Source organism: Copadichromis virginalis, linkage group LG11 (assembly GCF_057382275.1).
Source record: "Copadichromis virginalis isolate Kocher_CV1m ecotype Utaka linkage group LG11, C_Virginalis_male_GT1.1, whole genome shotgun sequence".
Lineage (NCBI taxonomy): Eukaryota > Metazoa > Chordata > Actinopteri > Cichliformes > Cichlidae > Copadichromis > Copadichromis virginalis.
In genome coordinates this window covers 4,070,026-4,088,104 of record NC_140628.1, presented here as the reverse complement: position 1 = coordinate 4,088,104, position 18,079 = coordinate 4,070,026, and the positions used below count along the sequence as shown (strand labels likewise).

At 42.4% G+C, this 18,079-nt stretch overlaps 1 protein-coding gene across 2 annotated transcripts in view; it reads left to right on the top strand.

Annotated features, from left to right (window-relative positions):
• Positions 1–278: 278 nt before the first annotated feature.
• The window catches only part of znrf2b (zinc and ring finger 2b), a 50,861-nt gene continuing 33,060 nt past the window's right edge, over positions 279–18,079 (top strand). The window contains exon 1 of one of the 2 annotated variants that reach the window (XR_014922943.1): positions 279–1,225. Coding sequence is in view for 1 of the 2 variants with exons in the window: in XM_085472874.1 (XP_085329000.1) it covers positions 835–1,225 (391 nt within the window). In the remaining variant the exon portion in view is untranslated. The remainder of the gene's footprint in view (positions 1,226–18,079) is intronic. The other variant, XM_085472874.1, reaches the window with a different exon arrangement.

Genomic DNA, 18,079 nt, shown 5'->3' with positions numbered 1-18,079 from the left:
ACAGCATGTAAAATCAACATTAGAGTTTTACATTAACTAATCAGTCATTATAACATAACTTGTGTGATTCTGAATAAGAAGTACTTTTATTTGAGATACCTGAAATGTATATTATTATTTGTGCTTACTTATTTAAATGCATAAATTGCCACTTTGTGGCTATTTAATAACATTAAACTACTGCTAAAGAGGCTTTGGTGCCTGGTGCCTCTGTGATGTGCAGTGGGGAGTTAAACTCGGCAGAGGCTTTATTTTGAAACTTCTGGGCGGAAGTCCCCGTGAGCCTGCCTAGCTTGGCAGCTAGCCTGCGCAGCAAGTCTCCTTGCCGCCGCCGCTAAAACGGTTCAGTGCAGGACTTTCTCCTCCATCACTTCCTTCTACTGAGCAATGTGTTGTGAGGCAGGGGGGTGTGAGGAGCGCCACTCTTCACTGCTTCACGCGGCTCGGGAGCCATGGCGGAGGGGGTACTGAGGACGACCCAGCGGCCGGAGCACAGCGGGTCACCAGGAGCGGCTCAGCGCACAAGGAAGGACCCACGTTCTCACCTGCAGCTCAGCCTCTAGAACCGTTACTGACGGAATACAATGGTGACGTCTGCTAAACTTTTCCGCACATCCCCAGCTTTGGTCACGCGCGGCCGCTTTAACTTTTCACCAACTGGCAGTTGTCGATTCTCGATGGTATCGTAGCGACGCGGAGTTTGGTGTGCTTTTCTCTTCTTCCAGGACCTGTGTCCTGTAAAGCCATCTGCCTCGGGCGGAAATCTGGCGTACTGTCCCGCAGCGAGCTCGCACAGCGCCTCGTTAATATTTCATAGCCGAATCAGAGGTTAACATGGGGGCAAAGCAGAGCAGCCCCACTGCTAACCCAGCTGCTAACGGACGGACCAGAGCCTACTCCGGCTCGGACCTGCCCTCCAGCACGTCCGGCAGCAGCGCTGGCAGGACTGCCGCCCGGGGGGCGAGGTACCACGGTGCGTCCGGAGCCTCCGGACCCAGCACCAGCCAGCAGATCGGAGCCAGGGCCAGGTCTGTTGGGGGCTCGAGTTTAAGACCCCACTCTGGCATTAACATTCCCAACAGCGGCGGGGGCTACAGCTCCCCGGAGTCCGGCGGCAGCAGCCCAGAGGAGGCGGCGGACAGGGAGCGCTCGGGCGGAGGGCAAGAAGTTCCCCGGCTGTTGATTGGATCATTACCAGCACACCTTTCGCCTCATCTGTTCGGAGGTAAGAGCGCAGAGCCGCTCCGCTGCTGCGGTGACGCTGACGCACGGCTGTTTACAGCAGGGTACAGCGGAGAGGTTAGGACGGGGGGCAGTGGTAATCAAACAGGGTTCATTGATCGCTAGAAACGTAGTATTACAGTCAGCTGGTACTACACGAAGCATAACTGATGTGGGCCAGTTAGCGTTATGCCAAGGTGCTCCTCAATCCGAGGGAGAGTCAAATGATCGCAGAGGCGATGAACACACACCGTGTTCGTTACCTCATCGAAACTTTACAAGATTAACGAAAACCAGAGGTCAGCTCCTTCCAAGAAAAATGATCAGACTAAACGTGGAGCAGGTTTAAGTGAATGTGAAGCTCAAATAAAACGTGTTTGTTTGGTTACTTTTGCAGTCGCTCTAGAAGCAAGACTCAAATAAATGCCCACATCTGTCTTGGTAAAGTTATCTTTGAATTATAAGTGACAGGAGCAATAATTTGCCCTAATAATAATAAATGATGACATTAATTGAGCTGCATTGATGTTACAAACTGTTCCTCTGGTGTTACTGTTCAGTCTTCAGTATTGAATGTTTGTAATGAATGAAAAAGATGCATTCAAAGGTTTGATTCCAATATGCGATGAACAGGTGAATCCAAAAGTTACGGTCAGGTGGAACATTAAGTGGTCGTCATTAGAGTGAGGAAGAATTATCAGAGATGGGCTTATTGTGTGTCAGTCACAAGTCGTTACCCAGAATTGTCAGTGGTGCCTGTGAATGTGAAGCCTGCCAACTAAATCCTCCCATTATCAGCTAACATTAGAAACCATCAGCAGATACCTGCAGACTAGCTAAGTATGTGTGTAGCCATCAAGATGTCACCCACTGGTTAGTGATGTCCAGTTAGGAAGCCTAAAGCTGCTTGCCATGTGAGGAGGGAGGGGTGGACATTTATTGGCTGATTACATGTCAGTCATGGGTGTTTTGGACCAGGGTTGGGAATGCTGGTTAAAGCTGGCGATGTTGGGCCAGACTAATACAGGGGTTTTAAGAGCGATAGCATTTCAGTATTCCGATACGTTGGGTGTCTTCTTCTCTTTCTGTCAGACACATGAAGCACACAGACACACAAACCATAAACATATTTGCCTAACATTTGTAATAGCCATGAAGTTATGCCCGTGATTGCAGTTATTTATTTACTCGTTTATGCTCTGCCCAGCTCTACAAAAAAATCACAACTTTTTATTCAGAATGATACAAAATCAAAGTTTGAGGCTCTGGAAGGTGTTTCCAAAGGTCACGGCCAACCACTGTTTTCTCAGCAGTGCTGTTAAACCACAGGTATTTGACTGTGTGGCCATTAAAAAAGTGCTGCTTTTTGGCATTTCTGTGTTCACCTTCTAAACTGTCTGCGGTGATCTGACCAGCTCCCCAAACGACTTGTTAAGACTAGTTAATGTGATCCGTGGCACACATCAAACTGTGCAGCTAGCATTTCCTTTTACTGTAAGGGCCAACATGGAGGAAGTTGGTCACCCAGCTGTAACTTCACTGCCAAATATGTTTCTGAACAGTCTTGTGTTTGTGTCACAGTTTTGACTGAGCACAAGTTAGAAAGCTGACTGCAGTTCTCTGAACAGTGTCAGCGTTAATGGTTTTATGAAGTAAAACGGCGCCTTATTCTAAGCTCGACGTTGTTACAGTGATAATAGAAAAATGATCAAAAAGCGATCCACAGCCTAGCTTAGCTTCAAAGCAGCGCTATGAATTAGACACAGACAGCGATGAAGATGCTGGCCCCTGAGTGAGCGGCTCCTGCTGGCTTTAATAACAAATAATGTGTGATGGTGATGATGACTCATTTGAGCCAAGTGCTAAGATAAACAGCGCGAGCCTCCTTGTGAATGTGCTCTTCTTGGTTTCATTGATCTGCTGTGAGGGCTGTAGTGACTAATCTTCAAGCGCTCTAATGCTTCGTGACCTGAGATTGATCGGGGAACTGGGGCAGAGGTCAGATACACAGCTCGGCATGTGGCACAGAGGGAGTCGGTCTGGGAGCTGATCGTCAGCGCAGGTGAGGATCGGCTGGGTGATGCTCTCGGTGAAAACGATTCGCATGGCGCAGCACATCATCCAGCACGAGCACAGTGAGTGTGTGTGCTTGTGTCTGTTCACAGAAGGAAGACAGAAACGCTGAGTTCATTCGGGGAAGACAATAGAGCCATTTGAGATGCATTGCCCTTCTCCTGGAGAGTATTTAGCAGCAGGCGGTTCAGGCTGGACAGTTTCCAGAAGGCATCATTTTTATATTTATTTACTAGCGTTTGCTGTTGTGTTTGCTGTCTGTCAGAACAGTGACAGGTTTTATGCCTTGATCTGATCATTTTATAATCTATAGCTTAAGCACGCTCACAGAATCTGAAGATGTTAAGACAGATCAAACCAATCCAGGCGAAAATAACCTCAAGTAAAATAAAATCATTCATCTGTCTGATAAAAGTACCTTTTAAGAAGATATTTAAAAGAAGTCCCAGACTCAGCCGGTCTCGTGTCCTCAGGCAGGACCGGGGGCTCCGACTGCAAATGCTCTGATAAAAGACCTCTGCCTCAGGACTACTCACCACATGCTGGCTTGTCGTCTTGTGTGTGTGAGGTCAGAAATGTTGGACTGAAAAAGGCCAAGGAGGAAGTAATAACGTGGTTGACACTGAGAGCCGGAAAGTTTAACGTCAGTGATATAAGCAGATCAATGCATGTTAAGTTCATGCAGCTTAAATCATTGCTGCTGTGAAGGTGTGTGAAACGCTCTCTGTATGTTTAACAGTCAAAATAGATCCTGTCTGTGAAACAGATGTTTGTGGTGTGCTGCTCAGAAGTGTTCAGATGATTCGGCTGGTGAGTCACGTAATGAGCGCTGAGCCCCGGAGGGCAAAAACAACACTGCAACTTGTTGGACCCTGACAGTTTGTAGAAGCTGAAGCATGCCAACATTTCATTGGTTTCATTCTTATCACCTCTGAAACGGAGGGAAAAACCGATGTGATAAAACTCGCAGGTATCGTTTGATCCAGGTGCAACTGTTGCTTTCCACTCTCTGTGTTTGTGCAACACTTTGCATTTTATCATTATTATTCATCTCTGACACTTTTCCACAGTGTGTCTTTTGTGCTGTTTATTCCCCTCAGCTGATCACAGCAGATGGCCCCGCCCCTCCCTGAGTGGTTCTTCTGGAGGTTTTTCCTGTTAAAAGGGAGTTTTTTCTTCCCACTGTTGCCAGGTGCTTGTTCATAGGAGGTGGGCATTTACTCAGTATTATTGTAGATAGAGCAGGGCGATATGGCCAAAAATTTTATCACGATATATATTTGAAACTTTGCGATAACGATATAACTGACGATGTAATTGATGCGAGACAAAATACAATTCCACAACTTTACTAGCGCAAAAAAACCATCCATTTATTTTCACTTAAACAAGCAGCTGTTTTTTATGTCAATTAAAGCTTTATAAACATTTAACAGTGCGAATGCAAATTCCTTACTGAAAGTTTAACCAAAAGGCATTTCCAGTAGAAATGGGCTGACATGTCCTGAGCATAACAACAACAATCTTTATTTATAGAGCACATTTAAAAGCCTTGGGCATACCAAAGTGCTTTACATAAAACAATAAAAAATAAAACAGTTCACACATTAACATCAAATACATAAGAGTAACGGATTATGTTCACAGATAAAAGCCACCAATAAGAGTAAACTGCAGCACATAGGTTATAGCAAGGTAAGACTGTACCACCATGATAAAAGACACCAATAATGGAAAGATAGCAGAGAATTTAATACAATACAATACAATAGAAGAAGAAGAAGAAGAAGAAAGTGTGTACATTATTGTACTTTATTGAGCCCCGTGGGGAAATTGCTCTCTGCATTTAACCCATTCACTCAGTGAAGCAGTGGGCAGCCAAATAGGTCAATAGGTCACTGCAAGCAAGCCAGCATTTAACTGGTAGAAAAGGCAAGTTTAAAAAGATATGTTTTTAGCTGTGATTTAAAAGAATGAATAGAATCAGACGCCCGGATGCCAATCGGGAGATTGTTCCACAGCTCCGGTGCAACTAGAGCAAACGATCGATCACCTCTAGATTTCAGTCGAGATCTGGGCTGAACCAACAGTAACTGTGAGGATGACCTTAAAGCCCTAGCAGGAGCATATGGGTTTAAAAGTTCCTTAAGATAGCTTGGTGCAGTGTTATTGGTAATTTTAAAAGTAAACAACAAAATTTTAAATTGAATACGATATTTGACAGGCAACCAGTGCAGATCAGCAAGGACAGGAGTAATGTGGGCAAACTTCTTGGTTTTAGTTAGAATACGTGCTGCAGCATTCTGAACTGTCTGTAATCTATGTAAAAGGCAAGAGTGGAGACCACAATAAAGTGAATTGCAGTAATCAAGCCTTGACGTTACAAAGGTGTGGATGAGCTTTTCTAGGTCTTTATACGGGATATAGTGCCTGGTCTTAGAAATAAGGCGAAGCTGGTAAAAACTGGATCTGACAACAGCAGACACTTGTTTATCAAGTTTAAATGAGCTGTCAAATAAGACACCCAGATTCCTGACAGTGTCAGAGAAAGAACTAGTGAGAAAACCAAAGGCATCCCGAAGTTTGGCACGAAGGGCATTACTACCAAAAATCATAATTTCGGTTTTCTTATCATTAAGGATAAGAGTATTTGCCAAAAGCCATTTCTTGACCTCACACATGCATTCTCGAAAGCTATTCAAAGACAGAGCAAGATCATCGTTTAACTCGAAATAGATCTGGATATCATCCGCATAATAGTGAAAAGCAATGTGGTATTTCTCAAAGATAGCACTTAAGGGAAGCATGTACAATGAGAAAAGGGTAGGGCCTAACACAGATCCCTGGGGGACACCACAGCAAACAGGTACAGCCGAAGAAGAGGATGTGGCCAAATGTACCGAAGAGAGCCGATTGGAGAGGTAAGATTTAAACCAATCCAAGGCAGCGCCCTTAATGCCTACAGTGTGCTCTAGTCTCGCCAATAGGATGTTGTGGTCAACCATGTCAAATGCCGATGAAAGATCCAATAGCACTAGGACAGAGGGGCGTCCATTGTCAGCCATTAGTAAAAGATCATTGAAAACACGAAGCAGCGCTGATTCAGTGCTGTGATGTTGTTTGAAGGCCGATTGAAATTTATCATTTATATTATTCTCATCCAGGAAGGTCTGCAATTGAAGCAGGACCACCTTCTCAAGAATTTTAGCCAGGAAGGGAAGCTTAGAAATCGGTCTATAGTTGGCAAAATCACTATGATCAAGGTTCCTTTTTTTTAGAACAGGTTGAATTATAGCATGTTTGAAAGCTGAAGGTACATAGCCAGAAAGCAAGGAAAAGTTCAATATGGACAATAAACAAGGTCCAATTGCATTAAAACAATCCTTGACTATACGGGATGGAAGAACATGTCCTGAGCATAACCATGTATAATATCCACTGACGTTAAAAAGAGGTGCTTTGCAACATTAAACTGCAGTGTGCCAAATAAAAAAGTCAAATACGTATTTTTCAGACCATAAGGTGCACGGGATTATAAGGCACAAGAAACAAAGCAGTCAGATAAATCAAACTTTATTAAACTCATTCTTCTTGCTTCCTCCACTTCTGTGCCATTGATTCATTAATGCTGGATTCTATCACAGCTGCTCTATTCCCATGTTGTTGCAGTATATTAATGACTAACCTCGTATTGTGGATGGATTATCTCAGTTGTTCTCCTGACTGAAGTTTGGTCCGTTTACAGCATCCTGCCATGCGATTGCATTTGTCTCTAACCATCAGGAACCTTCATGTTAACTTTTATCGAGTGGAAAAAAGTTAGCATTCATCCTGCAGCTTCACTGTTTATGTTATGCTAACATAGCTGTGTCGCTAGCGATCACGTAGCACATCATTATATACCAGCTAGCCCAACTTCAGTATCCCTACAAACGTCACTGCTGTTTAGTTTCCTGTCTTCATTTATGTTGGAAGTGATAGCAGAGCTGTACGTTTGAATTTTTTCAGAAATCTCTCAGTCAGAACATGCTATATCATGCTTAGGTAACTAGCAAAACTAGCAAGCTAACTTCCGCTAACTTCCTGCTAACTTCTAACTCCGTTAAATGTAATAAATTCTGTTTTCATGGATGCCTGGATGTTAAACTTCATAGTTACACCTGGTAAAGCAGCAACACTGTGATGCTGCAGTGTTCGTTTGACTTTGGGACATGAAGCGGACAGAGTCTTGGACCCAGATTTACGAGCACCTTAGTCCGACAAATACGGCAATAAAGACGGCCCGCTTGCATATTGTACAAAAAAAAAAGTGCTTTGTTGTGTATCTGATGGACAAACACCAAACCAGTTCCACATCACTGGAGTTGCACCATTTTTACAAACTAATTCTGGTTCATCCGTTTCACTCAACGATCGGCTTTCCCCCTTCTCATTCTCCGTTGCCGCCATGCTTTTTCGGCCATGTGCGTATGAAAACATGCGCGTTTTACTCATATTCTATTGCGATATTTTATTTTCTTATTGTTGCCTAACATTGTACTGGTATTACCGTGAACGGTATGATATGGCTCAGCCCTAGTTGTAGAGTCTTTACCTTACAGTATAAAGTACTTTGAAGCAACCCTTGTTTTGATTTGACACTATATAAATCAAACTGAATGAAACAAATCTGCACTTCAACATCTAGAGAATGTTTACACTGCTACCAGTACAAAGGTACAGTGTGTATTTTGGATCTGGACGGGTCAGTAACAATCCTGCTATTTCAGACTAAAGGCCAAGCGTTTTAGTGTAGTCCAAGTAAAAAAATATGGAGGTGGAAATGATCAGACTCACTTTAAACAATCTGATTATAACAGCCTTTAATGTAAATCAATGTTTTTATTTGATTTGAAAGAGGAAAAACTGAGCAACTGAATTTGACAGTGTCAGAAAACAACCCCTCCTGTGGACACGTTACTGTCTGAAAGCCTGGCGTTGGCACATTTGTCACTGACATTTACACTAATGCTGGTAAACCTGCTGTCAGCTGATCCACCCACATGGTGGTTCCACCTATCAGACTCTATTTAATAATAATATTATTGATTATTATTTAATCTGATTAATAGTAGAGTTAGTAATCACATTATAAGCATATTAAAAGTGTGTTGCAATAATATTTAAAGAGACAGCAGTTATAGTCGAGGCTGTTTTTAAACACTGGATCCAAGAATTTACCTGAGACTGTAAGCAGCAGGTGGATAACATGATGGATGATTTTGTATCTAAACATGAACGATAATATTAATGTTACCGTTGGAAAAGTCTGCATTAAACAGATAAATACGAGGAGAGGGTTCACAGATTATACGTTTCCATCTTCTTTAAGTTGCCGATCTGTTAGTGAATGGGAGCTGTCAAATGTTTACAAGGTATGAAACATATCTATATGCATAAATTATTATCAAATAAACCAAGAGATAAAACACTGCAACTTCACACATTCGTAGTAATACAAGAAGCATATCTTTTTACATGAGACTCCCTCAACTTTTGACACATAGCACCAGTGTGTTTCACCATTCTAAGCTTTAGCTTTGACAAAGGCTTTTTCTCCTCAAGACAGCATCAGCATGCCACTCTGTCTCTCCATCCATTGACCAATGTGCTGAGGATGGAAATGCTGAGAGTCATAATGCCAGGGTACTGAATGAACTGAATCAGGATGTTTTGGTCATTGTGTTTGACAGTGCTCTTCATGAAAAGACCAAATGGAGGAACATCCTCTGGAAGAATAGTACACATCCTTCCTGTAGTGGTGCAAAGACTGGGAGATTTCATGGCAGGAAGCAGAGAAACACTTCTTTGAAACCTGTCGTGTCTGCATTGAAATTTCTACTGCAAGTTAGCGCTGTTCCATATCATTTCATCCATAATACTGAATATAAACTTTTACATGATATAAAAGTTTCTTATCAATATATTAATTACAGAGTGACCATGTGTTTACGTTCTCTGGATGCACAAACACAAACAGATAGCAGACAAGTCCATGCATGTCAGTCAGCAGCGGCTCTGATGAATTATTAAACTACTCCAAGAACTTCCAACAAAGCACAAAGATTTGTGCACAATATGGAAGAAAATTGTTCACGTTAAAGATGGAAACTTGTTTCATCCACTGAGGTGGAATCGCTGTCAGGTCCAACCAGGAGGATACGCCAGCAAGCTGGTGATCGTGATAGAACTTGGAGGCTGTCTCACCACCTCTACCTACACCTACTACCAGCTGTGTCTGCATCAGTGCTTCAGACTGCGATCGTATATTTCAATTATTAGGAAAGAGGAGGTGATTGTTGCATGATGTGAGTGGATGACATGTGGGCTTTGCATAACATGCTGTGGTGTTTACCTGCAGTTCATTCAGAGCAGCAATCAGACCTACATCACAGGAGCAGATTGAACCTGTTAAAGAAAGAACTCCCTCATTATCATCCACAGGGAGAACATGTTCATGTATCAGAGAATTTGAACTGATTTATTTGGACTCGCAGGTTTTAGTTCAAAATAGAAGAGAGTCGAAGAGAAAGAAAAACAGCACACACACTGTGGTGATCATTGCTTTCTGCACAGGCTTGGCTCATTTTAAATGAGTCTGAGCCAACCCGCCTTCCCACCGACTTCCTACTTGAATTTGTCTGTGAGCGGGAGGAGCGAAACAAACGGTACAGTATCTGTAAAACCTGTGAACCAAACGTTTACCATTTCGGTACATTTTTCGTAGTACCTTTAGTCTTTATTATTTTGGCGCTGTATGTGAGTGCATGTGAGCGTGTTTACTAAAACAAACACATTCATGCACCGAGCACCACACACACGTGTCAGGTTGTGTGCACAGGTTGTTAGTGCGAGTGTGAGTCAGCAGACAGGAGTGTAATAATTAACTTGGCTCGTTCAGTATCCTTCTTCTATGATGGCCGCATGCATGGATCAGTAGTGTGCACACACATGCACACACATTTAAACTTGTCTGCAGGCTGTGTTAGCAGGTGGCGTGATGGCTTTATTAAAGGTGCTGGATCTTCATTTAAAGAACAGACTGGTGGATATGCAGCAGAGCAGCTTTGCCACACTCAAGCCAAAAACAGTGTGGAAGAGTCTGTTTTTGCTGAAGAGTATGCAACGCTGACAGAAATGTAATGCAAATGAGGAAGAGAGCTTTAAATAACGTGGTCTGATGAGCAGCATAACACATTCATGCTGTTTGTCTCAAACACAAACGGATGTGTTTGTTTCTTAGTGTCAGAACCACAGACTGTATATAAAAGATGGACATAGCTGCCGTGGCACTATGAAACGAGCCGATGGTTTTGGCCCCTGTATTTTTGAATGTCACTGTTGGGCCAGTGGGTGAGATTAGATATTAAAAATTAAATTTGATAATGCTGTCAATCTTGGTTAGCAAGCTGCATTCATAACATCTTTGCTAATTGGCATTTGCCTGAATAGCATATTCACCCCTAAAAGCCGTCGGGGTGAGGACTAGAGTACGACATTGCCTAGATGTTGTATGGAATTGCACTTTGTGAATACTTGTGCTATGGAGGTAGAAGTTAGCTGTTGTGTAGTGACCCGTGTTTGTTTTTTGTCCCAGACTGTGTGGTGTAATAGTTTGTGAATTTAAGTGGCTGTTTCCTGCCCCGATTACGAACACCACGCAGCATTCTGACATTATTTGTGTTCCTGCAGAAAACCTTTAAAGTGGGATCAGTCAGTAATGGAGCCTCTTTCTGCCAATCCAAGCAAGCAGATAAAAGCTGCCATGTATGCTCTTTTTTTTTTTCAGTACCTGCTCTGCTCAGCTCAACTCAGTTTTTTCAGGGTTTGCATTAGGTGGTAGTACCAGCCTACTCAGCTGGGGTTCCAAGGCGATCCAGAAATGTGACCTCAAGAGACTGCATGCCACCGATTGGCCAGTACGCAGCGTCAGTCGATGATTCATGAGAGTGACTTCTTTACAGAAATCAGAACCGCCATTTTTGAATCCCGGCAACAAGGGAAACAGCTGCAGAAAGTCAACACTGTGTCCAAGCAGCAGGTATACCATCGCCTCGAGCTCCTGCTTTGTTGTGTGTTTGTGTTGCATACAAAGATGTCACAGGCTAGGGCTGTTTGATATAACCATATATATCAGATGACGATATAAAAACGTCTGTCGTTTCATTTTACGCTACCGTTTGTTTCGTGGTGTCGCAAAATAAACTGTTTACGGCAACATTTGTTCATGGTTTTGATGTCACTGTGGTTATATTAATTTCTTAAAGTTCTCTCTTTCTCTTATATTTAATATAACCACACCACGGACGGACAAGCGCCTGTTTTTTATGCGTTGTGGTTAGCAACCACGACGGTAACACCATCGCGTGTCCGCATGTTTATGTTCCACATAAACCTTTCACAATAAAGCTCAAGATCCTGTTGAGACTTTTCAAAATAAACCCAATCACGTGAAAGATGCAGATTATTTATGGATGAGAATTAAAAAAGAGCTGCCAGGTGCTAAAAAATAAAGCTTAGACTCAAACTTTAGAACAGGCTTTTCCCCGCAGCACGCCGTGTAATAAATACTCACAAAGAAACGGCGCTGTTACAACTTATGTCTAAAAATGTATCGTTTCATGCATCGGTTAAAACTCGACTCAGCTACACGACGCACAGCTGGAAACACTTCACGCAGGTCGAGCTGCCCGAGATTCACAGAGTTTACAGAAAATGTTACATTTCTGTGATTTATATCGTTATTGGGCGATAGATGTCTTATATCGGGATATGAGACTTTAGTCATATCGCACAGCCTCATCACAGGCTTTTGGACACATTGCTATAATGACCTCACGCACACATGAGCTACTCAGTTTTAATGGAAAGCGGCCATAACAGCTGAGGAGGTTCTAGTGGAAAAGAGATTAGAGTGGATCCCAGCTGAAACACCTACCAGCAAATCTGCATATTCCAGCCTGGTCTCAGTTGAAGCACACGTTTTATTGACGCTCCCAGAGAGCAGCCTTTATGTGCATCCTTTTTTTCCCAATAAGCTACTTTTAGTGATTGCACTTTAATCTGAAGTTTGAGTCTGATTGAACCAGGTGCCAGCAGCAGTAGCTGCTTAACATTTAACAATAGCTAAAATAAAATAATCTTCTATTTTTGCAGGATCTGCACAATATTGTCTCATAATAACACTAAAAATGGGTTTCTACCTGGGATGTTGTCTTGGGTGAAGCTTCTTAACCAGCTGCTTAAAGTCCTGTTTGTCAGTCATTTCCATCCACCCTTTGCTCCTCCTGTGATATGGAGCGCAGCTAGCGAGGGTTCCAGCGGTGTTTGGTCATGTGTTTACATTTTGGTTGCATCTCACCAGCTGCTAGCGTCTCCTTTGTATCCTGGTTTTACTCGTCACTGTGTTTTTGCCTGAAGTGGTCAAACGTGTTTGTTGTTTCCACCTAAAGGTAAAATACTTTGCATGTTTTGCTGGGCTTTGTTGGAGGCTGTTGATCGCTCCCTTTTAGGTACTCAAGCTGATACTTGGCTCTCAGACATGCCCAGACTTGTGTTGTTGTTGAGCGCACTAGGGAGTGCAAAGCCATATGACATAATAATTTGACATTTTTATGCTATTTAAAAATGTGTATTGTCACAGATGATATGGCTCAAACTATCCAGTGCATGTAAGGTTCTCGATTCCAACGAGCAGCGGTCATTTTTCACAAACCACAGCACAACTACTGACTGAGAACTTCTGTGCGGCTGATTCAGTTATATATTAAAATCCTCACTGCAAAAAGAAAAGAAAGAAAAAAATATTTGTTTTTACAAAATATTTTTCAAAAGTCCTGTAACTTTCTGCCAGGAGTACAGCGCTATACAAATGCAGGCCATTTTACAGACTTTTAAATGCTAAAACAGAAAATTCTGTAGACTGGCAGCATGTTGGTCTGTGCTGCTTACAGATAGTCCCTTTAATTTTAACATGTTTTCTGTACCATTAACGGACCTTTCTGTAATAGTAAAATGTGAATACTACCATTTACAGCTGTTTCCTTTCACTGTAACTCTTTAAATATACGTTACAGTTACAACCTAATGCACCCTTTGCTCAAAAATCCTTAAATTAATCTGTGCTTAGTACACAACATGACTCGTGTGTTTAATGTGAAATATCCTTTTATTCTTCTCAACTCAAAAACGATACCAAAATATAACGACAGAATCCATTTTACCATAAAATGACTAAACAGCTGATACATGAATAATAAATATCAAAGTCATAATCTTTACAATTTGAGCATTTTATTTTTCCTGATGTCAGTTTGTAAATTTCTGCATATAGTTCATATACATGTACAGTTTTCATCAAACAGGATGCCTCACACACATTTACACACATTTCATTTAACAATATGCAGAGTACCTTAAACTAGAATCATGGCTGTGGTTGTTTGTTTTGTGGTTGTCTGTGTGTTAAGTCTGTATAACGTCCAGTATTACTTGTGTACGGCCAAAGAACACATTGATATCTGACACACCAGCAGCATCTGTCAGTGGCATTTAATGCGCTGGTTTGTGGCATTTTGGGGCTGATGCAGATGCAGGTTTTATGGGAGTAAAAAAATAACAATATTCATATTTCAGCTACACAGAGCCGTGAAATATGAGATACTACTTGTGACCTACACGGATTGCATTGCCCATTTTGTCCTCTGTCATTCTCCTCCAACTACAAAGCTCCTGTTATTCCACTTCACTAACATGTCTCAGAGTCTTTGTTTTGATGTATTGGGTGTATTCTCCTGTCCCCACAACATGTTTCCCCCCATCCTCTGTCACCACCAGCACGGGCACCTTGTCGGACTTTTACTTCACCTTAATAGCATTAGCCTTACTCGTCTGAGTATCCTGAGCATGAACATTGTTAACTTTTAGAGCCCGACAGATTTATTGGCAGGCTGATGTTATCAATCATTAGAAACTATTATCCTGTCTGTCAGAGCTATTGCAGCACGGCTGCCCCACCCTGAACCTGGTTCTGTTCATCCCACTTTCACCGAGTGTTTGCTCGTAGGGGTCGTCTGATTTTCTCTGTATTGTTGAGTCTTACAATATAACCTGCCTTGAGGTGACTATTGGTGTGATTTTACCACTGTTAGGTTGAAATTGTTAAATGTTGTCATTGTGTTACTTAAATTTGTAAGTCTTGGCTCAAACTGTATGATCAAAGACACTCCTGTTTCTATTGCCCTCCCCAGTCTGTAGAATGGTGGGGAGGCTGTAGTGTTTTATTACAGGCACAGCTATGTGAGGCTTCTGTTTTCTTGTTTAGTAAACTTCCTGCCTTTATGACCCTTTTGGTGAGCAGGAGGTCACACAAACGCACCCCCAAACACACACACACATACATGCTCACACACTTTTGCAATGCTCCTTTTTGTGTTGAGTTTTGTTGTTGTTCTTAGCACAGGTCCATTGTTGGTCGACACAGACTCGATACAGGAGGGCGTTTATATGTGCATGGCTTCAGGTTCCCTTCTTGTGTGTAAGAGTTCCTGAAGCAGCAAAGACAGAGAAAGAAGCCACCAGGTATGCTCCATCTCTACAGCAGTCCTGGACAGTTGTTCCACGCCATCATTAGGCTGCTGCTACTTGTTCTTCTTTTGGCTGTTCTCTTCAGACCGGCTCAGCTGTCTCATCTCACTCTGTCCCTAGCATCCTCTTCTGTCACACTAAACCTCTGCACGTCCTTTCTTACTACAAACATGAACGTCTGCTGTGGTCCTCCTCGTTTCCTCCTGTCTCATAGCTGCATCTTCAGTATCCTTTGGCCAGTATATCCACTATCCCTTCCCTGTCTGCCAACAGTAGCACAGTTTCCACCGTTAACCTGTAAACCAACAGCACCAGAGGCGGTTGTTGTAAACCTGGGCTCAAACCAATCCAATGTTGAAATGTCATTCTTTATGATCCGCACTGGCCATTGTTTTACACCCTTACTGGCACAACCCTTCCCATTTATCCGGGCTTAGGACTGGCACTAGGAGTGCACTCGCTTGTGTGCAGTAAGGCTGCCATAGAAAGGTCCAGAACTCGACATTATATCAAATTAGAGAAAAACACCTTATTGCTGAAAGTGGTTGCACTCAGTGTGTCCAGAGACATCCTGACATAGTCGTAGTGCGTACCTATATAGTTTGAGGCATCTGTAGAATTTCTCTCACTATGTGCAAGCTGTAAACTCATGAAGGAAATGGCCACCTATTGATTATAGTGTGGCTATAACTCTCAATCAGTTTGATAACATGCTTGGCAGCAGAGAGGCACAGTTCTGAATTGTACCAATCTCTAGCTTCATGCAGATACTGACTGGACTGTGACCAGGTGGAGAAATTGGATTTTAGGACCTTTGAGAGACTTTTATGTGGGCAATCAAAGATATCCCATCTCCAACTCGGCTATTCTCCTGCTTCTTCCTGTATGCCAGTGAAAAGCAATTATAGTGGGGTCAAAGGTCTTAAATATTGCACGGGGTTGTAAATTCTTTGCTTCTCTACCTGTCTCTTTACAACAATAGAAATGCCAGCTACTGTCCACAGTGCATAGACAGTGCATTTGTATGTCTGCAAAAACCTATAAGAGCCAGTCTCACCTCTGCAGCATTGTTCCGATAAATGATTCACTTTGTCTTTTAAATTTGGTCTAACAACCGCAAGACACATTAGTCAGATCTCTGCATATCAACACAGGCTGATTTTTATAACATTTTAAAGAAGAAACTTTGGTCTTTCTAGATATTAAGTAGAGCTGGGACGACTTTGTAGCTGTGAATCCACAACAAGTGCTAAAATGAAACAGGTGCATTGTTACAGCAGGCCCGACTGCAAACAGCACATGCAGCATCTGTCCCTGTGTGACCTGGTTAAACAGCACAGTATCTCTGCGCTCCTGTGCAACACTGAGAGTCACTTTAGTCACATTCTGACCGGTAAGATCAGTGGTTATAAAATGTGATCAAACTGTTTTTTGATTTGTTTGTAGTTAAAGTTCACAGAAGCTAAACATGACAGAAATCAGAGGTTGCCGTGACGACTGTGAGGAGGAGGTGCTTTCAATCAATCTAAGATTCTTTGATGTTTGGTGATTCCTAATGAAGTCATTTCATTTCGGGTTTCCTTAATATTTTCAGATGTGCTTACGATCCAGCTGATGTCCACTCACAATGCTGCTGACTCTGTCTGTAAATAGGTTACCTGAAGAAATCCCTCTAATAGGACATCACATTCTTATTCTGGGAACTAGCAATGATTAGTGTTGACAGAAGCCTCCTGTCTTGCTGTTGTACACAAAGTCTCCTTTGCTGTCAGTGGCCTGATGCACTTGCTGGGACATCTTTAGCTGCAGAGGGATGAAGGTCTTGTTGTCCTAAAGAGGACAATAAGCCCTTTGGCCAGGAGACCCTGAACTGCCTCCCATCAGGTACTGTGTGCTTTGAACTGTGGCTTTCACTACCTGCTTAGATTTAGACATTGTTTCCCACCAGGTTCGATCCATGTAAAAACTACACAGATCTAATGAAGTAGTGGTAGGATTCATTACTGAAAAGGTTACAGAGTCGTTTCTAAAGCTGTGGGACTCCAGTGAACCACAGTGGGAGCCGTTCTCTACAAATGCCAAAAACATGGAACAGTGGTTCACAAAAGACCCCAGAACATCATCCAAACTGCAGACCTCACTTGCCTCAGTGTTCATGGCCATTTGTTGCTCATCTGTTTTCTGCAAAGACCTAAAGCCAGATTGGAGCTGACAGAGAAACCCCTGCAGACACAGACCAGTCCCTGACAGTCATCTTTTTCCATCCTTGCTGTCATTATTCATGCACAAGGACACGGTGATCTAAGTCCTACACACTCTCTGCTCCCGAGATTGATAATATTGTGTCTTTCTGGAGAAATGTTTAACATGTCAGCATGAAGGTTCAGATGATTACACATCACAGGGGCTCAGTTCTGTGGTCAAGTCAGTCCAGGTTAGCAGAAATCTACCTTGAAGAGATAAGCTATCAGCTACTTAACCTGCTTTCTTAATCTGCGCCTTCATCTGAATACAGCAGCAGATGTGTTTTGGTGATTAACTGCATGGATGTGACGTCAGCCACAGGTTTGTAAAAAGGTGTTGTGAAGCTTGGATTGGGTTTCCTGCTGACCTTTACGCTGTAAAATGTCCACAGGACGAGGAGTTTCTCCACACTCTTATCCAGGAGACTCTTGAACTGAAACCTTGATGAAATAAACATCTGGAAGTTTAAGGTATCATCTCATGTTGAAGTGGTTGACTCCGACAGTGATTTTGTATAATTTGTAATCTCCACAATGATAAGAGTCATAACGGTCTCATTTTTAGAAGGGACTGTCCTTGTGACTGTTAGCTGATAACTTGGCACTTTCCCCCCTTCTGGTGTAAATATGGGAACTTCTGGATCCAAAAATCAAGCAGAAGCCAAAACAGTAATGTTAAGGCTTCAAAATGAAGAGTCAGAGCAAGTTTGTGCTACAATTACATATAAAATTACATATTATTATTATTGACATGATTTGATTGATTGTTAGTCATATCGTTCACAAAAAGGGTTTCATAGTACCAGAAATCTATACCGTTAGCTTAGTACCATATACTTAGAAAGCAGCTGGATTCTTGTGAGATGTCACATAAGGTTTCGTCTGGCTGGCTTCAAGCTGTGACCTCTGTGAAGAAC